We start from the raw sequence: 15,807 nt of genomic DNA on the forward strand, positions 1-15,807 counted from the left end.
TGCAACACCGTGCTGACACCCTTAGTGAGTCAGACGGAAGGCAGGCGTGCGGGACAGGAGTGAAGCGCAAAGTATAGATGACATGGGATCCCCCACCCACCAGGATTGACTCAGGAGGCAGCTTCCTTTAAGGGGTCCAACCTTTTGCCCTCTTTTATTTTTAAACCAGACTGTCTCGATCCCCAAGCGTCTCTGTCATGGAATTATTCAAGGAGATGTGCTTTAATGAAAGCCTCCCTAAAGGGTCTTAGGTGGTCCCCAAAGAAGCATCGCGTCTGGGGACTCTCATGCAGAACGTCTCCAGTTCACATGGCGCAAGATCCTAAGCGCTAAAGGCTGAGTACGCCAAGGCTGCGTGGGCGGAGACCTATTTTTCTGACAAGTTCCAGGGCTCCTGTGCGGGATCGGAGTCTCCCCCTTCACTTTCAGCCCGAGAGCTGTGCGCCAAGCAGCAGGGGGCGGAGAAATGAACCCGTCCGTCCCCGTCCCCCGCCCCCGCCCCCGAGAACCCTCCCCCCTCCCTGCTTCCTGCCTCTTTAAAAGGTCCTGGGCTCCTCAGTCAAGCCAGCCACTGCCTGGAGTCAGCCAGCCTCATCGGACTTCTGCAGGCAATCGCGAAGCTGCTATCCAGTTCTGCCACGGTCTCTCCCGGCGCACCGGCAGTCTCAGCGTCTTCACCGGACTCAGCGTCCTTGTCCTTCACTTCACCTTTGCCACCTCTCCGGGTTACTGAGCCCCGGTGCACACAGGTAAACCTCCCGCCTCTGCGGAGCACCTGGCCGGCCACCTCAAAGCCCCAGGCTGCAGATGATCAGCGCTACTCCTCATCTCCTACTCTTCCCCTTCTGGTTTTCCTAACTCCTTTATCCTGCCCCGTCTATCCCCTGGAAAGAACTTTCCGGAGCTGGTTCTCTTCAGCCTTCGGGTTCACAAACTATACCTCCAAGACACCCCAAGATTTTCTCCCCAGTAGTCTCCAGGTTACCCCTGACTGTCGCCATCCAAAATACATTCTGTAATCTTGTCTAAAGGGGCGGGGGGGAGGGGACGGACCCAAGTCACTTTATACCCTTTATCCTGGAACTCCAACAATCCCCCTGCCTCTGGCGCTCTTTTTATACTGGATACCGTTTGGAAAGTAAACCCTTCTTTTTCAGCACATATGGGGCAAAAGAAGAAACACACACACACACACACACACACACACACACACACACACACACACACCTCTGCCCTTCCACCTTGCTTCCTGGTCTCTGACTCTGGCCTCCTGTGCTTCTTGCTACAGGCTCCGTGTTGGGCACAAAGGCTCCACCATGGAGCTCCTGCGGGGACTAGGTGTCCTGTTCCTGTTGCATATGTGTGGAAGCAACCGCATTCCAGGTGAGTTTGTGATATATTCATTTTCCTCCCCCTTCTCCTCTCTCTCTCTCTCTCTCTCTCTCTCTCTCTCTCTCTCTCTCTCTCTCGATAGCTCCTGTGTTTCCTTGGAGTCCTTATCTCCTGATAAGGATGCAGCTTCCCTCGCTCAGCTTTCCATAATTGCCATTATTGTCACGAGTTCCCACCTTGGCTCCTCACAGCCAGAACTTTACCCCCTTATACCTAGCCTAGAAAGCCGATTGTCTTCTCTCTCCTTACAGAGTCTGGGGGAGATAACGGTGTGTTTGACATCTTTGAACTCATTGGAGGTGCACGAAGGGGCCCCGGTCGCCGACTGGTGAAGGGCCAAGATCTATCCAGCCCCGCCTTCCGCATTGAGAATGCCAACCTGATCCCCGCTGTGCCGGATGACAAGTTCCAAGACCTACTGGACGCTGTGTGGGCCGACAAAGGCTTCATCTTCCTGGCTTCCTTGAGGCAGATGAAGAAGACCCGGGGCACACTCCTGGCTGTGGAACGGAAAGACAACACTGGCCAGATCTTCAGTGTGGTCTCCAACGGCAAAGCTGGCACCCTGGACCTGAGCCTGAGCCTGCCAGGGAAGCAACAAGTGGTGTCAGTGGAGGAAGCTCTCCTGGCCACTGGCCAGTGGAAGAGCATCACGCTGTTTGTTCAAGAGGACCGGGCTCAACTCTACATAGACTGTGATAAGATGGAGAGCGCGGAGCTGGATGTACCCATCCAGAGCATCTTCACCAGGGATCTGGCCAGCGTTGCCAGGCTCCGAGTTGCAAAGGGAGATGTCAATGACAATTTTCAGGTAAATCTTCTTACCTGTCACAAGGGCTATGTGGAATTAATATCGGTAGACTAAAAATGATTCTCAAATGTAAAGAGGAACAGACACCCCCAGAAGGTTGGTTAAATCATATTACAGATGACCCAAAACTCCAGGGTTTCAGATTTGATAGGGACCCGAGAAATTTTGTTCCTAATAAGAAATAAGTTGTAATGGTGCCAGGACCTGGGACCCATGCTTTCAAAGCTATCAGGAGAGATAAGAAATGGTTTTCCTATTACACTCAGCCTGTTTCAGAATGGGGTACTCCCTGTGCCCTTAGGAAAGTAACTTGTATCAAATGTACCTAGCAGTTTTAATAGGGCATGAAAAGGATACTTTGTCAGTATTTGAGTCCCTGGGCAGGGTGTTCTGGGTGCTTTCAGTATGGATCTAAGGCAAGACATGAATAACAGTCCAGTCATGTGCCTCTGGGACTCCTTACTTGCCTTAACTTTCAGATATTTTTTTTTCTTACAAGCGTGGCTTTGAACGCCCACATTAACTCTTTGTCACTGGAGAGTATCATGTCCTCCAGACTTGGGATCAAATTCCATTTCCTGTGTACCCCAAGCAGCCTGAAAACTGGATTCTTTGTAAAATGCTCCAGTTGGCAGAAGACACAATTAAGATTTTGAAGTTGTTCGGCAATTTATGTCTCTGTGATAGTTTGGCAGGATGATCTTAAGTTCTTTTAAACTTTCTGAGCGTTCACCACAAGCAAACTCAGACTGGCCGCCCCACCCCCACGCCCAGCATTAAACCACGTCTGTCCTCTGCCCACAGGGGGTGCTGCAGAATGTGAGGTTTGTCTTTGGAACCACCCCAGAAGACATTCTCAGGAACAAAGGCTGCTCCAGCTGTGAGTACCCCTGTGTTTTTTAAGATTTGGAGAATTCTGGGGAAGTCCACCGAAAGCACCCTGATTAATGTAAGCAGTAGGGTGCATACACAATATCTCAGGGGGAGCAGAGTTGGCTCGCACCCACTCTGTCATTCCAAAGGAAATGTCTTTTATAACCCAGAACCCGAAGGGTAGGCTGGTGGGATCAGCTGTTGAAACCTTGAATCAGCTATCGAATACGTTACATCTTATTTCTTAGCAGCTACCAACGTCCTTCTTACCCTTGACAACAACGTGGTGAACGGTTCCAGCCCTGCTATCCGCACCAACTACATCGGCCACAAAACAAAGGACCTCCAAGCTATCTGTGGCCTCTCCTGTGATGAACTATCCAGCATGGTCCTGGAACTGAAGGGCCTGCGCACCATCGTGACCACTCTGCAGGACAGCATCCGAAAAGTGGTCAGTGGCTTCCCCTCCCATTTGCCAGCTCTTGGAAATCACCACAGGTGGTCCCATGGGAGCCTGGACACTCATGAGCCTTCTCCCCTTTCAGACGGAAGAGAACAGAGAGCTGGTCAGTGAGCTGAAGCGGCCTCCCCTCTGCTTTCACAATGGAGTCCAGTACAAGAACAACGAGGAGTGGACTGTAGACAGTTGCACAGAGTGTCACTGCCAGGTAAGAGACACTCACAGACTGCAATAAGACTTGGAGACATATGTCTCGGGAGATACGTAAATGACTACACACATTTTTAAATGTGCTCTGGCCTGCTACCAAAGTGATTTTTTTTTCTTTAATATGTAATGACATCTGCAAATTCCTCTTTAAATCTCAGAAGGTTTATCTTAATAATACCCCAGGCTGAGCAGCTAAGAGAACAAATCTATCTAAACGTTGGAATGACTTACCTGCTTTAGTTCAAAGACCAAGTATTGAGTGTCAGATACATAAAACCCGCTTAAAGCATTCGGTTTTGGCCAGCCCTAATTTGTATTCAGCTCTGGCAGACAGATTCTTCTAACACTGTTCGGATCTCTGGCTCACCGGGAAAAGTTTAAATGCAAATCACTGGTTACTGAATTTGAGACACAACTTCAATTAAGTTCCCGCCTCCCTCTAATATGTGATAAAAACCCTTATCTACCTTTGAGATGCTTACTGATACCTGCAACGTCCGTTGCTTTCCCTTATGCAAATGTGTTGTTCTGTAACTTCCACCCCTGACTGAGTAGCAGTTAAAAAGAACTTTCCCAAAGAATGGAGTGAGAATTAGCCCTGGAACTGTATACCTCTGGGGACTACAGATCCAGCAGAGACATCCCTCCTATAAAAGCCACCCCTCCTGTGTCCTGGCTTATAATGGCAATGTCACAGAAAGCTCCTCTCTGCAATACGCTTGGTAACATCGTTCCCTCTCCTTCTCTTGCCTTGCAGAACTCGGTTACCATCTGCAAAAAGGTGTCCTGTCCCATCATGCCCTGCTCCAACGCCACAGTTCCTGATGGTGAATGCTGCCCACGGTGCTGGCGTAAGTTCCTAAAATGGTGTAGCCATCCCTCAGTGGCTAGCTCAGTCTGGGGGCATCCTGACAGCTGGGCACAACACCAGAGCCCAGCCCCTCCCAGCTCCATCAGACGTTCCAGTCAGATCTGGGTTATGGCATAGGCAATGGATGATCTTACAGAGCTTATGGATTCTGGTTTTATGCTATAAGGAGAGAGATGGATACAGCAGTAGACTTAAGCTGGTTGCTTTTAGCAATTGATCTTTGTTGAAAAAAATGATCTACTGGAGAACGGACAGAAACTGTGTAAGCATTGGGCTGAGGCTTGAAAAGCCACCTGTTTTATCTGCAGTGAGAGGAGGCCTAAGGGCTTAGCATCTGTTCAATTTCCAGGGCAGTAAAAGAAATCAGCCACTATACTGCTGTGTAACACTCTGCCTCAGGGGCCTGTTGCCAGTATAATCACTTTGCTAAGGAGATATTTTATGCAGAAGGCACAAGTCATAAAAGTGACTCACCATGCCTCACAAAGAAATCAGGGATACTGAATTGCCCTTCACTCACACACACAGAGCTGCACACATGAGCCACGACTCAGAATCACCCATCCCATGGTAGCAATTTTGGCATAATAATGTTTTTCTGTATATCCACTTCTGTCCAACCTCTATCTGAGGGTGAGTTACAGGGAACAAAGCCTGCCGAGAGCTAGCGGAGCTCTGAGTTTGAGCTAGGGGTTGTTAGAAATATGTTCATGGATGGCAAAAACAAAAACAAGTTCCGTGTCCCCTGATAGACAGGCGTGATTGTCGTCACGGTGTCTGAGCAGATAGCAAACAAACACCTTCTCCTCTTGAGAAAGTGTGTACAAAAACACCAGAGGCCAGCACGAGGAAAACAAACTGATCCACCTCGTGACTGAGGCAGAGGCAGAGCCCCAGGCAAACTGCCTCCCAACATGGACCAGGGCTTCACTGATAGTCAGAAGTGATGCAGAGAAGCTGCCTAACACACTGGCATCCTTGGGCACCAGCCTGGAAACATCTAAGACATCCTAAGTCAGGAAAGGGGAACTTGCTTGAGGTGCACATGGAAGAATCCATAATGGGTGAACAGGAGAGTGCACACTGTGAGCTGGCTCAGCTGTGAGGACCAGGCAGAGTGGGCCATCAGCCCAGTCCTTTGCATATGATGACCTGGGATGAACTCCTGGACCACTGGCCCAAGACTTGTGCTACTCAGGCCAGGGAGATCTCATGCAGGACACACTGGCACTGTAGTTGCTTAGGATTTGCTTGTGCCTGTGAAAGGAGAGATGTGTGAATTGGCTCCATTATCATTATCAGTTCCCAAGACTCTTGGATAGCCAAGCGTCTGGAGAGTACATAAATGTACACAATCTCTAGTTGTTAATCATGCTTCCATTAAACTAAGAGTATGAAAAAAGAAGGCTTTTTTTAAAAAAAGAAACCTATTGCTTTACCACCTCTGGCTATAAAGGGCCATAAGCATATAAGTAAATAAACTGCCTAAGAACAGTTTATCTTAGACATGAGATGCTAACGACCTCATTTCTCCCCACAGCCAGCGACTCTGCTGACGATGGCTGGTCTCCCTGGTCTGAGTGGACCTCCTGCTCTGCCACATGTGGCAATGGAATTCAGCAACGTGGTCGTTCCTGTGACAGCCTCAACAACAGATGCGAGGGCTCTTCGGTACAGACAAGGACCTGCCACATTCAGGAGTGTGACAAAAGATGTAAGCATCATGGCTGCCAAGGGTGGCAATCTCCCTTGCCCAGTGCTTCCCTCACAAAGAGCAGCTCCGGAGCGAGCGGGGAGCCTGAGAATGCAGGTTCTGAGCCTGCGGGCTCTCAGTCTCAATCACACCTCTAACCTTTGCACTCCTGGGCTTGACCTTCCTTCCCTGAGGCTCCTCCTCATCTGTAACGAGAGAACAATAACCATTCCTGATAAAGTTACTTTAGCCATTTTCTCTAGATAATTCATATGAAACAATCAGAATGGATCTGGGCTCCTGACCAGCAACCTATAAATATTAGGTTGTTGACAGCAACTCACACACACAGACAAATACCATCTTCCCTATAGTTTCTCCACTGAAGTGTGGCAGTAGCCAGTTTCTACAATACACTAGTTGAAGCTGCTTTTGGTGGGCTGCTGGAATGATTGCCTGCTGAGACTTGCTGTGTGGCCCCCTCCAAGGCAGCACCCATTGGTGACAATCAACTTTGCCCTTCAGTTAAACAGGATGGTGGCTGGAGTCACTGGTCTCCATGGTCGTCCTGTTCTGTGACCTGTGGTGACGGTGTGATCACAAGGATCCGGCTCTGCAACTCCCCCAGCCCCCAGATGAACGGGAAGCCCTGTGAAGGTGAAGCCCGGGAGACCAAAGCCTGCAAGAAAGACGCCTGCCCAAGTAAGTGTGGGCCTGACCTGGGGATACATGGGAGGCAGCTCTACCCAGCTGGTGGCCTGCTCTCTGCAGCTAAGTAGACCATGGAGCATGGGAGCTCACTCTCTAGAGAAACAAACAGAAACCAAGTCCTGCCTGCTCAGCAGCTTCTTTTAATGAAAAACAGAAAGCAAACCATTTCAACCTCCCTAATTCCCAAAGATTCTTCTCATGGGCCAGGTTAGAGGGCATTTGAAACCGGCTCAGGACAGGATTCTGGGACAGATAAGGCACCCGAAAACTGAATTTTTACATGTGACTCATTTGCTTACAGTTAATGGAGGCTGGGGTCCCTGGTCACCATGGGACATCTGCTCTGTCACCTGTGGAGGAGGAGTGCAGAGACGCAGCCGACTCTGTAACAACCCCACACCCCAGTTTGGAGGCAAAGACTGTGTTGGCGATGTGACAGAAAATCAAGTTTGCAACAAGCAGGACTGCCCAATTGGTAAGCTGCGAGGCCAGGGACACCACCACCCTGGGAGCTTTCTCTTTTATGAATGTCATAGTCAGTATTCACTGGGTGCGGGGAGGGGGAGGGTGCCATATTTAATTGGCCCTAGTGGTTTGATTACAGTAAGATGCAAGGCAACCATTTCCAGTAACAGAGACCCTTCAGTGTCTTATTCTCTTTTAAGTAGTACATGGCAGTGACAGCAACTTAGACCCAAGCACTTACCCACCTGTCTCTTACCTCTCCTCAGATGGATGCCTGTCCAATCCCTGCTTTGCTGGTGCCAAGTGTACTAGCTACCCTGATGGTAGCTGGAAATGTGGTGCGTGTCCTCCTGGCTACAGTGGAAATGGCATCCAGTGCAAAGACGTCGATGAGGTAGGCAGCCAATGGCTCCAAGTTATCAGAATGAAGAAAGCAGCTAACCCAGTCCAGGGTCCTTCCTTAAAACAACATTTGCCAAGTGTTAAGCAAACTCTCATTTCCTCCATAGTGCAAAGAAGTGCCTGATGCTTGCTTCAATCACAACGGAGAACATCGGTGCAAGAACACAGATCCTGGCTACAACTGCCTGCCCTGCCCACCACGATTCACTGGCTCACAGCCCTTCGGCCGAGGTGTCGAACATGCCATGGCCAACAAACAGGTATAGTAGACAAGTAGGCCAGAGTAGAAGAGAGCTGCCTTTGGTCAAACAATGAACAGACAGAGAGGGCACTGGTTGCATAGTCTCAGATGTGTGAATATTCTGGGCTGAAAGAAGCTGTGATCAGATAGGCTTGTGCCAGATGAGCAGCTCCAAGAAAATCCAGTGTAAATCAGCATTTGCCAATAGCTGGGATATCCTCAAATAGAATGGAGAGACAGAAGAAACCCATCTTTCTCCCAAATGGGGCTGCTATCTGTTTCAGGATGGGAGGAATCTGGACCTTTGGTGGCTTGGGACTTTTAGACATTCTGTGATAGCATCGGGATACTGTACCCTCAGGTGTGCAAACCGCGAAACCCCTGCACGGACGGGACGCATGACTGCAACAAGAACGCTAAGTGCAACTACCTGGGTCACTACAGTGACCCCATGTACCGCTGTGAGTGCAAGCCCGGCTATGCAGGCAATGGCATCATCTGCGGAGAGGACACAGACCTGGACGGCTGGCCTAATGAAAACCTGGTGTGTGTGGCCAACGCAACCTACCACTGCAAAAAGGTACAGCATATATGAAGCCCAGAGCATTTGTACAAACTGCACATAAGTAACCTCCCAAAATAGCTTCCATGGCTTCACCTTCCCATTAAAATCATGTCTACACCTGAGCATCCTAGCAGGCTATCCCACTGTGGCCCCCAGTGTGCGCCAAACAAGCGAATGCTAACTGTGTCGCCTTCTTTTTAGGACAACTGCCCCAACCTTCCCAACTCGGGGCAGGAAGACTATGACAAGGACGGGATTGGCGATGCCTGCGATGATGACGATGACAACGACAAGATCCCCGATGACAGGGTAGGGAAAATATGCTCTCCATTCCTCCTTCATCCTCGTGGTGTGATGACAACCTGAAACACTAGGATTCAAGGGATCACAGAGTGATAGCAAAAACATAGACCAAACTCATATAGAGGATACTTAGAAACTTGTCACTATGTCTCAGTGATTTGAGGACACAGATGTTGCTAGAATTATTAGAGTGAGTTTCATTTTTCATCACAGACTACCCCAGTTTGCACATGTGGTATTCTGTTCCACAGATACAATGTCTAGATGAGTATATTTTTATAATGAAAACAGGGGTGGTGTGATTATATACTGGATTATATACTATCCAGTCTTCATCCATAGTGTCTTCCTGGCTGGGAATTTCACTTATGCTGAATACTCAGTCAGTATATGGACCAAGTACTAGATAACTGCAGTAGATCTTTGAGGGCTTTTAATACTGTGAATGGGGTTGAAGGCATCAGCTGATTTCCTAGGCAGCACCATAGAGAGTCCATTTTCCCTCTTTGCAGGACAACTGTCCATTCCATTACAACCCAGCCCAGTATGACTATGACAGAGATGATGTGGGAGACCGCTGTGACAACTGCCCCTACAACCACAACCCTGACCAAGCAGACACAGACAAAAACGGGGAGGGCGATGCCTGTGCTGTGGACATCGATGGAGATGGTAAGGCCCCTGGACTGGCAGGCTGAAGGGACAGAGACAGCACAGCTTACTGAGTGGCTATTAACGTGTGACTGAGTTAAAATATATGGGGCTGTAGGACTCATGTACACCTCCTCCATAGGAATCCTCAATGAACGAGACAACTGCCAGTACGTTTACAACGTGGACCAGAGGGACACGGACATGGATGGGGTTGGAGATCAGTGTGACAACTGCCCCCTGGAACACAATCCAGACCAGGTAGGTGAACTTCTTTCAGAATCTCTTGGTGAGGTATTGTGTCTCCCTTTCTAAGCCTTTAAGATAGTGAATTCAATAGACTCCAAGCCCTCCCATTACTGGGGTACCCCAGAGCCATTTGCAATGTGTGCCTGTACAGAGTCTGCCTGATATAAGCCTCTGGCAAACACTCTCAGAGACTATTATGGAAATCTTGGGACCTCAGTTTTGTTTGCAACCACCATTAAGACAAATTACACAAAACAGAGAGCTGAAGCTGATAGTTCTATAGTTGTATCCGATGCATGTAAAACTGAGAGGAGAGCAGAGTGCAGAAGCAAAACAAACACCTGTGTGATGGCTGGGAACAGAGTCTAGTAAACAATTAGGAAGCTAAAATACTCAGAGCTGGAGAGAATTCTGGTTTCTCCTATTCCCCCCAACGGACCCAGCTTCATTTTCTTCTCAGCCTGAGCTGCAAACAGCTATTAATAGCCAGGCTTCTGGTACCAGAGAGCTTCCCTCTGTGTTGTTGTGCAGCATTGTTTTCTAGGAATAAAGTAAATCAATTTCTCTTTTGTCTAAAACGATGGTTCTGAGTGACTTAGTGTTCAGAAATTTGGATAGATTGTTTTTCTAAGGATGAGAGAAATGAGAATTCAAGTTACTCCTAATACTTACCCTTATGGAGTCGTACCATGCTAAAAGCAATTTGACTTCAAGCCACTGTCACAGGGAACCATGAGGGCTAGTCAGTATTAGCTTCAGGTCACACAGTACTGAGATCTTCTGCTTTGGGTTTGGGTCATTAGACATTAGACATTAGACATTAGACATCTTCGATAGCATTTGACCTCACAGAATGAGTTTGGATTCCTCAGATTAGAATAACTTTTATAAGCAAATTTCAATAGCATACAAAATCTCCAAAGCAAAGAGCATAAATGCTGGAAAGAAAACATTCAAATTTTAGATAAACCGTCCCAAAGCATCTCACACGCACTGAATGCTAAGCCCTCTGGGAAAATCTATTTTGAAAAAATTCTAGTTTGACTTTATCTGAGCCAAAAGATAAAATCTTTATGGGATAAATGTAGAAAGCTAAATACTTTTTAAAAAAATGTCTCTTACACATTATGCAGCCAGTCGCACTGACCACTGCCAGGATTCGAGGCCTGGAGTAGAAGTTGACCTGTATTTGATTCACCCACTGTTGATGTCTCTCTTCCAGCTGGACTCTGACTCAGACCTCATAGGGGACACTTGTGACAACAATCAGGACATCGATGAGGATGGCCATCAGAACAATCTGGACAACTGTCCCTATGTGCCTAATGCCAACCAGGCCGACCATGATAAAGATGGCAAAGGAGATGCCTGTGACCATGACGATGACAATGACGGCATCCCTGATGACAGAGACAACTGCAGGCTGGTGCCCAATCCTGACCAGAAGGACTCTGATGGTGAGTCACTGTGGCCACTCCTAGCTGGCATAACTGACATCTTGGCTGTCTAGATGAAAGGAATAAAAACAGGGTATCCAAGAGGTCAGAGTAACAAAACACAAATTTTTGACAAGATGTTAAATAGTGACCCACTCATCATAGCAGTTCAGAATTTCACTGAACACTTGCTTTCTTTGACCTTTGACCTTAGGTGATGGCCGAGGTGACGCCTGCAAAGACGACTTTGACCATGACAATGTGCCAGATATTGATGACATCTGTCCTGAGAATTTTGACATCAGTGAAACCGATTTCCGACAATTCCAGATGATTCCTCTAGATCCCAAAGGAACCTCCCAAAATGACCCTAACTGGGTTGTCCGCCATCAGGGCAAAGAACTTGTCCAGACTGTAAACTGTGACCCTGGACTTGCTGTAGGTAAGTAGTGAGCTCCTTAGATCCAGGTGGGGACACACTGAAAGGGAGCAAATATAAAATCTGTCCATTGGACCTGTGGCCTTCCGCCACTCGGGACATCTGGGAACATTGTAGAGAATGCTGTAAAAGCCATAGTCTTTAATCTGACCCTGGCCTTGCCTTCCAGGTTATGATGAGTTTAATGCTGTGGACTTCAGCGGTACCTTCTTCATCAACACCGAGAGAGATGATGACTACGCTGGCTTTGTTTTCGGCTACCAGTCCAGCAGCCGCTTCTACGTTGTGATGTGGAAACAAGTCACCCAGTCCTACTGGGACACCAACCCCACAAGGGCTCAGGGATACTCAGGCCTGTCTGTAAAGGTTGTGAACTCCACCACCGGCCCTGGCGAGCACCTGCGGAATGCACTGTGGCACACAGGAAACACCCCTGGCCAGGTAAGAAGCCTCGTCTAGAAGGGAGAGTTGCCAGGCCCTTGGGGAGTACAGGAGACAGCACTTCGACCAAGGTTCCACTAGGGAATCTTAGCAGTCAAGTTCTCTGCATCACCAACCATGGTACAAAACCATTATGGTGTGCTAGAGGGGAGTGGGCTCTGACAAGAGCTGTCCTTTAAGTGCACAGGCAGCTTCAGTCACTTCAAACAAATCCCTCCTTTCCTTTCCCTCTCTGAGGGATGCCTTGGGGGAAACTCCACACTGGCCCTCTGCAGATATAGCTCAGCTCAGAGCCTTTTCAGCAGTTTCTCGTGGAATGAAATTCGAGTCTTCAGAGGAGGCTGTGTTTCAACTTTTCCTGCTCCTTTTCCTTCAGGTGCGCACCCTGTGGCATGACCCTCGCCACATCGGCTGGAAAGATTTCACTGCATACAGATGGCGTCTCAGCCACAGGCCAAAGACCGGTTATATCAGGTAAGACTGCAGGAATTCAATTTCACTGTAGTCACACCGAATAGGCTCGAAGGATAAGACTGAGAAGTGGCAGTCTCATGAGTGAGATTTTTTTTCTTCTGTGCAGAGTGGTGATGTATGAAGGAAAGAAAATCATGGCTGACTCGGGACCCATCTATGACAAAACCTACGCCGGCGGTAGACTAGGCCTGTTCGTCTTCTCTCAGGAAATGGTGTTCTTCTCAGACATGAAATACGAGTGTCGAGGTAGGAGAGACACTGTGGTGCACAGTTAAGGTGTCTACAGATTTATAAGGTTGACAGTGATAGGAGGGTCTGATTTAAAGGTTGGGGAGGGGGTTCCGGTTTGGTTTTTGTTATTTTTCTTTTGAGGATACAATACCAAACAAGAAATCCTGTTTATGCAATCCTGAATCTGTACCAGGACAATTAGCTTGCCCAGCAGTCTCTGAACTCCTCCTGCCTTGGTCAGAGGTGGACAGTAAGCAAGTAGCTATGAACATTAGCCCTCACGGCAACACCTTGAAGCTCTATTCATTTCTCTCTTGCGCACTTGGCCTGTGGTTTTATTCATACATCACGGCACCAGCTGTCCTCCTTGAGACCAAGAGCAGTAGCAAGAGTGTTAATGTTCACTAACAGCCTTGGCTTTCTTGCCTCCATTTTCTTCACGGGATGGCTTACACTCTGAGATCGGACCTACCGCAGAGTAACTGCTCAGTACATATTTACTGAGTCAGATGTCTGCAAGCACAAAGGCATTGGGTATTAAGATCAGAGACACAGAGAATAGAGTCTCACCAACACGGTTGCCTAAACATGACCTGAACAAAGGTGACATTAGTAGACTTGCTAGTGTGGATTCGGGGGAGGGGAGACAAAGAGGATTCCTGATCTGTCCCTGTCAGAGACAGTAATCCCTGAGCCGCTAGCCTGATGATTACTTCTAGGGTGACCTCAAGCTCGCTGATTCGATTTCATTTATGTGCATCTTTGTTTATTTAACAGATTCCTAATCATCAGCTGCCAATCATAACCAGCGCTGGCAATGCACCTTCTAAAAACAAGGGCTAGAGAAACCCCCCACCCCTGCCGGGATCGCCTTTCCTCGCCTTCCTTGCCTCTCTTCTTGCATAGTGTGGACTTGTAAAGCCTGAGACCTGCCTCAAGAAAATGCAGTTTTCAAACCCAGAGTCAGCACTCGGCCTTTAACGAATGAGAATGCATCTTCCAAGACCATGAAGAGTTCCTTGGGTTTGCTTTTGGGAAAGCCAAAGCGCCTATTTACTTCCCACTAGGAAGGTGCCCGCTCCACTCTGCCTTACTCACAGAGCCAGAACTTCTTCGAGGCCACCTCTGAGCAGCACACACAGAAGCATTTTCAGGCATGTCAAAGAAAGGAAAAAATGACTCACTAGAACTCACCGCCAAACAACCTCTGACATAGGTCCTGAGATGTGGGGAGGCAGGAGCCAAAGCTCTAGGGAGGGCATGTACCCAAGAGATGACTGTATGAAAATGTGGAGGAGCTGTTCGGTACTAAATCATTTTCAGGGGACAGACAGACTTGCTGCATTTCTGCATGCTGCTGGTGAGAGCTGATTGACCCAATCTTCCACACAGGCACTTGAGCAAGCAGGGAAGGGAGGGAGATCATAGCTTCTGGACTTTCTCCCTTTGGGCACTTCTCACCTGCAGTGGCCAGGGTAGGGGTCAGAAGTGTGGGCCATGCTGGCTGCCCTTGACTGGTCACGCTGAAACTGTTAGCTTATTCTGCATGTACAACATGCATATGTATAAGGACAGCTAGAGAACCTTACCGTCTCAGTGAGCTCTAGCTGCCTCCGCAGGAGGGGCAGTGCGCCTTTACTTTATGGTTAGAAAGGCACAAAATTTCTATCAACCTAACTAAAACATTCCTTTTCTTTCTTTCTTTCTTTCTTTCTTTCTTCCTTTTTCTCTCAGTTACCATGGATTTTTCCAAATCTCTTTTGGTTTTTGTTTAACAAATGCTTTAACAATGTAATATATTTATTTTGTTCCCCTATTCTGGAGGGTTCGTCGGAAGGATTGTTACTGAAACAGGAAGCGTGGGACTATCTGAATCATCTTCGTAGTGAGTCTTTATGACTGTAAGATTGTAAATACAGATTATTTATTAACCCTGTTCTACCTGGAATTAGACTGCATATAGCAAATGTTTGCAAGCAGGTAGCTGAGGCGGATCAGCAAATCTCTCCAAAACCAGTGTGTGGAAAGGCAGCAGAGGCAGCTGCTTTTCATCTGGGGCTCACAGTGAATGATTTGGACTCCTTTGGCTTCCCCTTTGTTTTCTCTGTAGTTTCAAGTGGAATTAGGTGGCGGCCGCTTGCATTCACTCCTCCTTGTAATGGAAGCCAGGAGTACTCTAAGGCCCACACCACCCCTTGTGCCTATTTCCAGGGAGAAGAAAGAAAACACAATCACCTTTTCTTTATTTCATTTTTTCCCCAAAAGAGACAAAGGTGGAACTTCTATACAAATATTACCTCATTTGTTGTGTGACTGAGTAAAGAATTTTGGATTAAGAAGAAAGAGTTTAAGTGTCAATAAACTTAAAACTACTGTTGTGTCTAAAAAGTCGGTGTTGTACATAGCATAAAAATCCTTTGCCGAGGATGATCCCAAGAAAGAAACAGCTTTGTAATGTTAAGTACAACTTCTCAAAGTTCTGGTTTTGTTCTATCATCTTTTACACCGTTGCTTTTATTTTTATAAATTATTTTCTCGTTGCCATTGGAATAGAGATCTCAGACTATGTAGATATGCTATTTAAATAATTTATCAGGAAATACTGCCTGTAGAGTTAGTATTTCTGGTTTTTATATGTTGCACACTGAATTGAAGAAATGTTGGTTTTTCTTGTTTCGTTTTAGTTTGTTTCTTTGGTTTTGTTTTTGTTTTTGCTTTTTACTTCCCAGTTTTGACTCTTTGCCAATACCCTTTTTCCTAGGAACGTGCTTTTTTTTTTATTTTGTACACATTTTTATCCATTTTACATTCTAAAGCAGTGTAACTTGTATATTACTGTTTCTTATGTACAAGGAACAACAATAAATCATATGGAAGTTTATATTTATA

The 15,807-nt window shown here is 47.3% G+C and overlaps 1 protein-coding gene across 2 annotated transcripts; it reads left to right on the forward strand.

Moving 5' to 3' along the window:
• The first annotated feature begins 549 nt into the window (after nucleotides 1–549).
• On the forward strand, nucleotides 550–15,807 carry Thbs1 (thrombospondin 1). 2 transcript variants are annotated; one of them, NM_011580.4, is made up of 22 exons: nucleotides 550–749; nucleotides 1,289–1,383; nucleotides 1,644–2,203; nucleotides 3,008–3,083; nucleotides 3,325–3,527; nucleotides 3,622–3,744; nucleotides 4,504–4,597; nucleotides 6,158–6,331; nucleotides 6,836–7,012; nucleotides 7,323–7,496; nucleotides 7,753–7,880; nucleotides 7,996–8,148; nucleotides 8,491–8,709; nucleotides 8,896–9,003; nucleotides 9,510–9,669; nucleotides 9,791–9,909; nucleotides 11,120–11,354; nucleotides 11,548–11,775; nucleotides 11,942–12,213; nucleotides 12,590–12,687; nucleotides 12,794–12,933; nucleotides 13,696–15,807. In NM_011580.4, exons 2-22 carry the CDS (start codon nucleotides 1,317–1,319, stop codon nucleotides 13,701–13,703), a joined length of 3,516 nt encoding a protein of 1,171 aa, NP_035710.2. In that variant the 5' UTR covers nucleotides 550–749; nucleotides 1,289–1,316; the 3' UTR covers nucleotides 13,704–15,807. The 2 variants fall into 2 exon arrangements, with proteins under 2 accessions (NP_035710.2, NP_001300843.1); NM_001313914.1 differs by having other exon boundaries at nucleotides 3,328–3,527.

The sequence above is a fragment of the Mus musculus genome, chromosome 2 (genome assembly GCF_000001635.26).
Source record: "Mus musculus strain C57BL/6J chromosome 2, GRCm38.p6 C57BL/6J".
In the NCBI taxonomy this organism is placed as follows: domain Eukaryota; kingdom Metazoa; phylum Chordata; class Mammalia; order Rodentia; family Muridae; genus Mus; species Mus musculus.

Excerpts from the sequence above, each read along its gene's own strand:
- Thbs1 (NM_011580.4), top strand. The coding sequence starts at position 1,317 with ATGGAGCTCCTGCGGGGACTAGGTGTCCTGTTCCTGTTGCATATGTGT. Across the intron at positions 3,528-3,621 it reads AGGACAGCATCCGAAAAGTG|ACGGAAGAGAACAGAGAGCT; the intron begins GTCAGTGGCTTC and ends CTCCCCTTTCAG. Across the intron at positions 6,332-6,835 it reads TCAGGAGTGTGACAAAAGAT|TTAAACAGGATGGTGGCTGG; the intron begins GTAAGCATCATG and ends TTTGCCCTTCAG.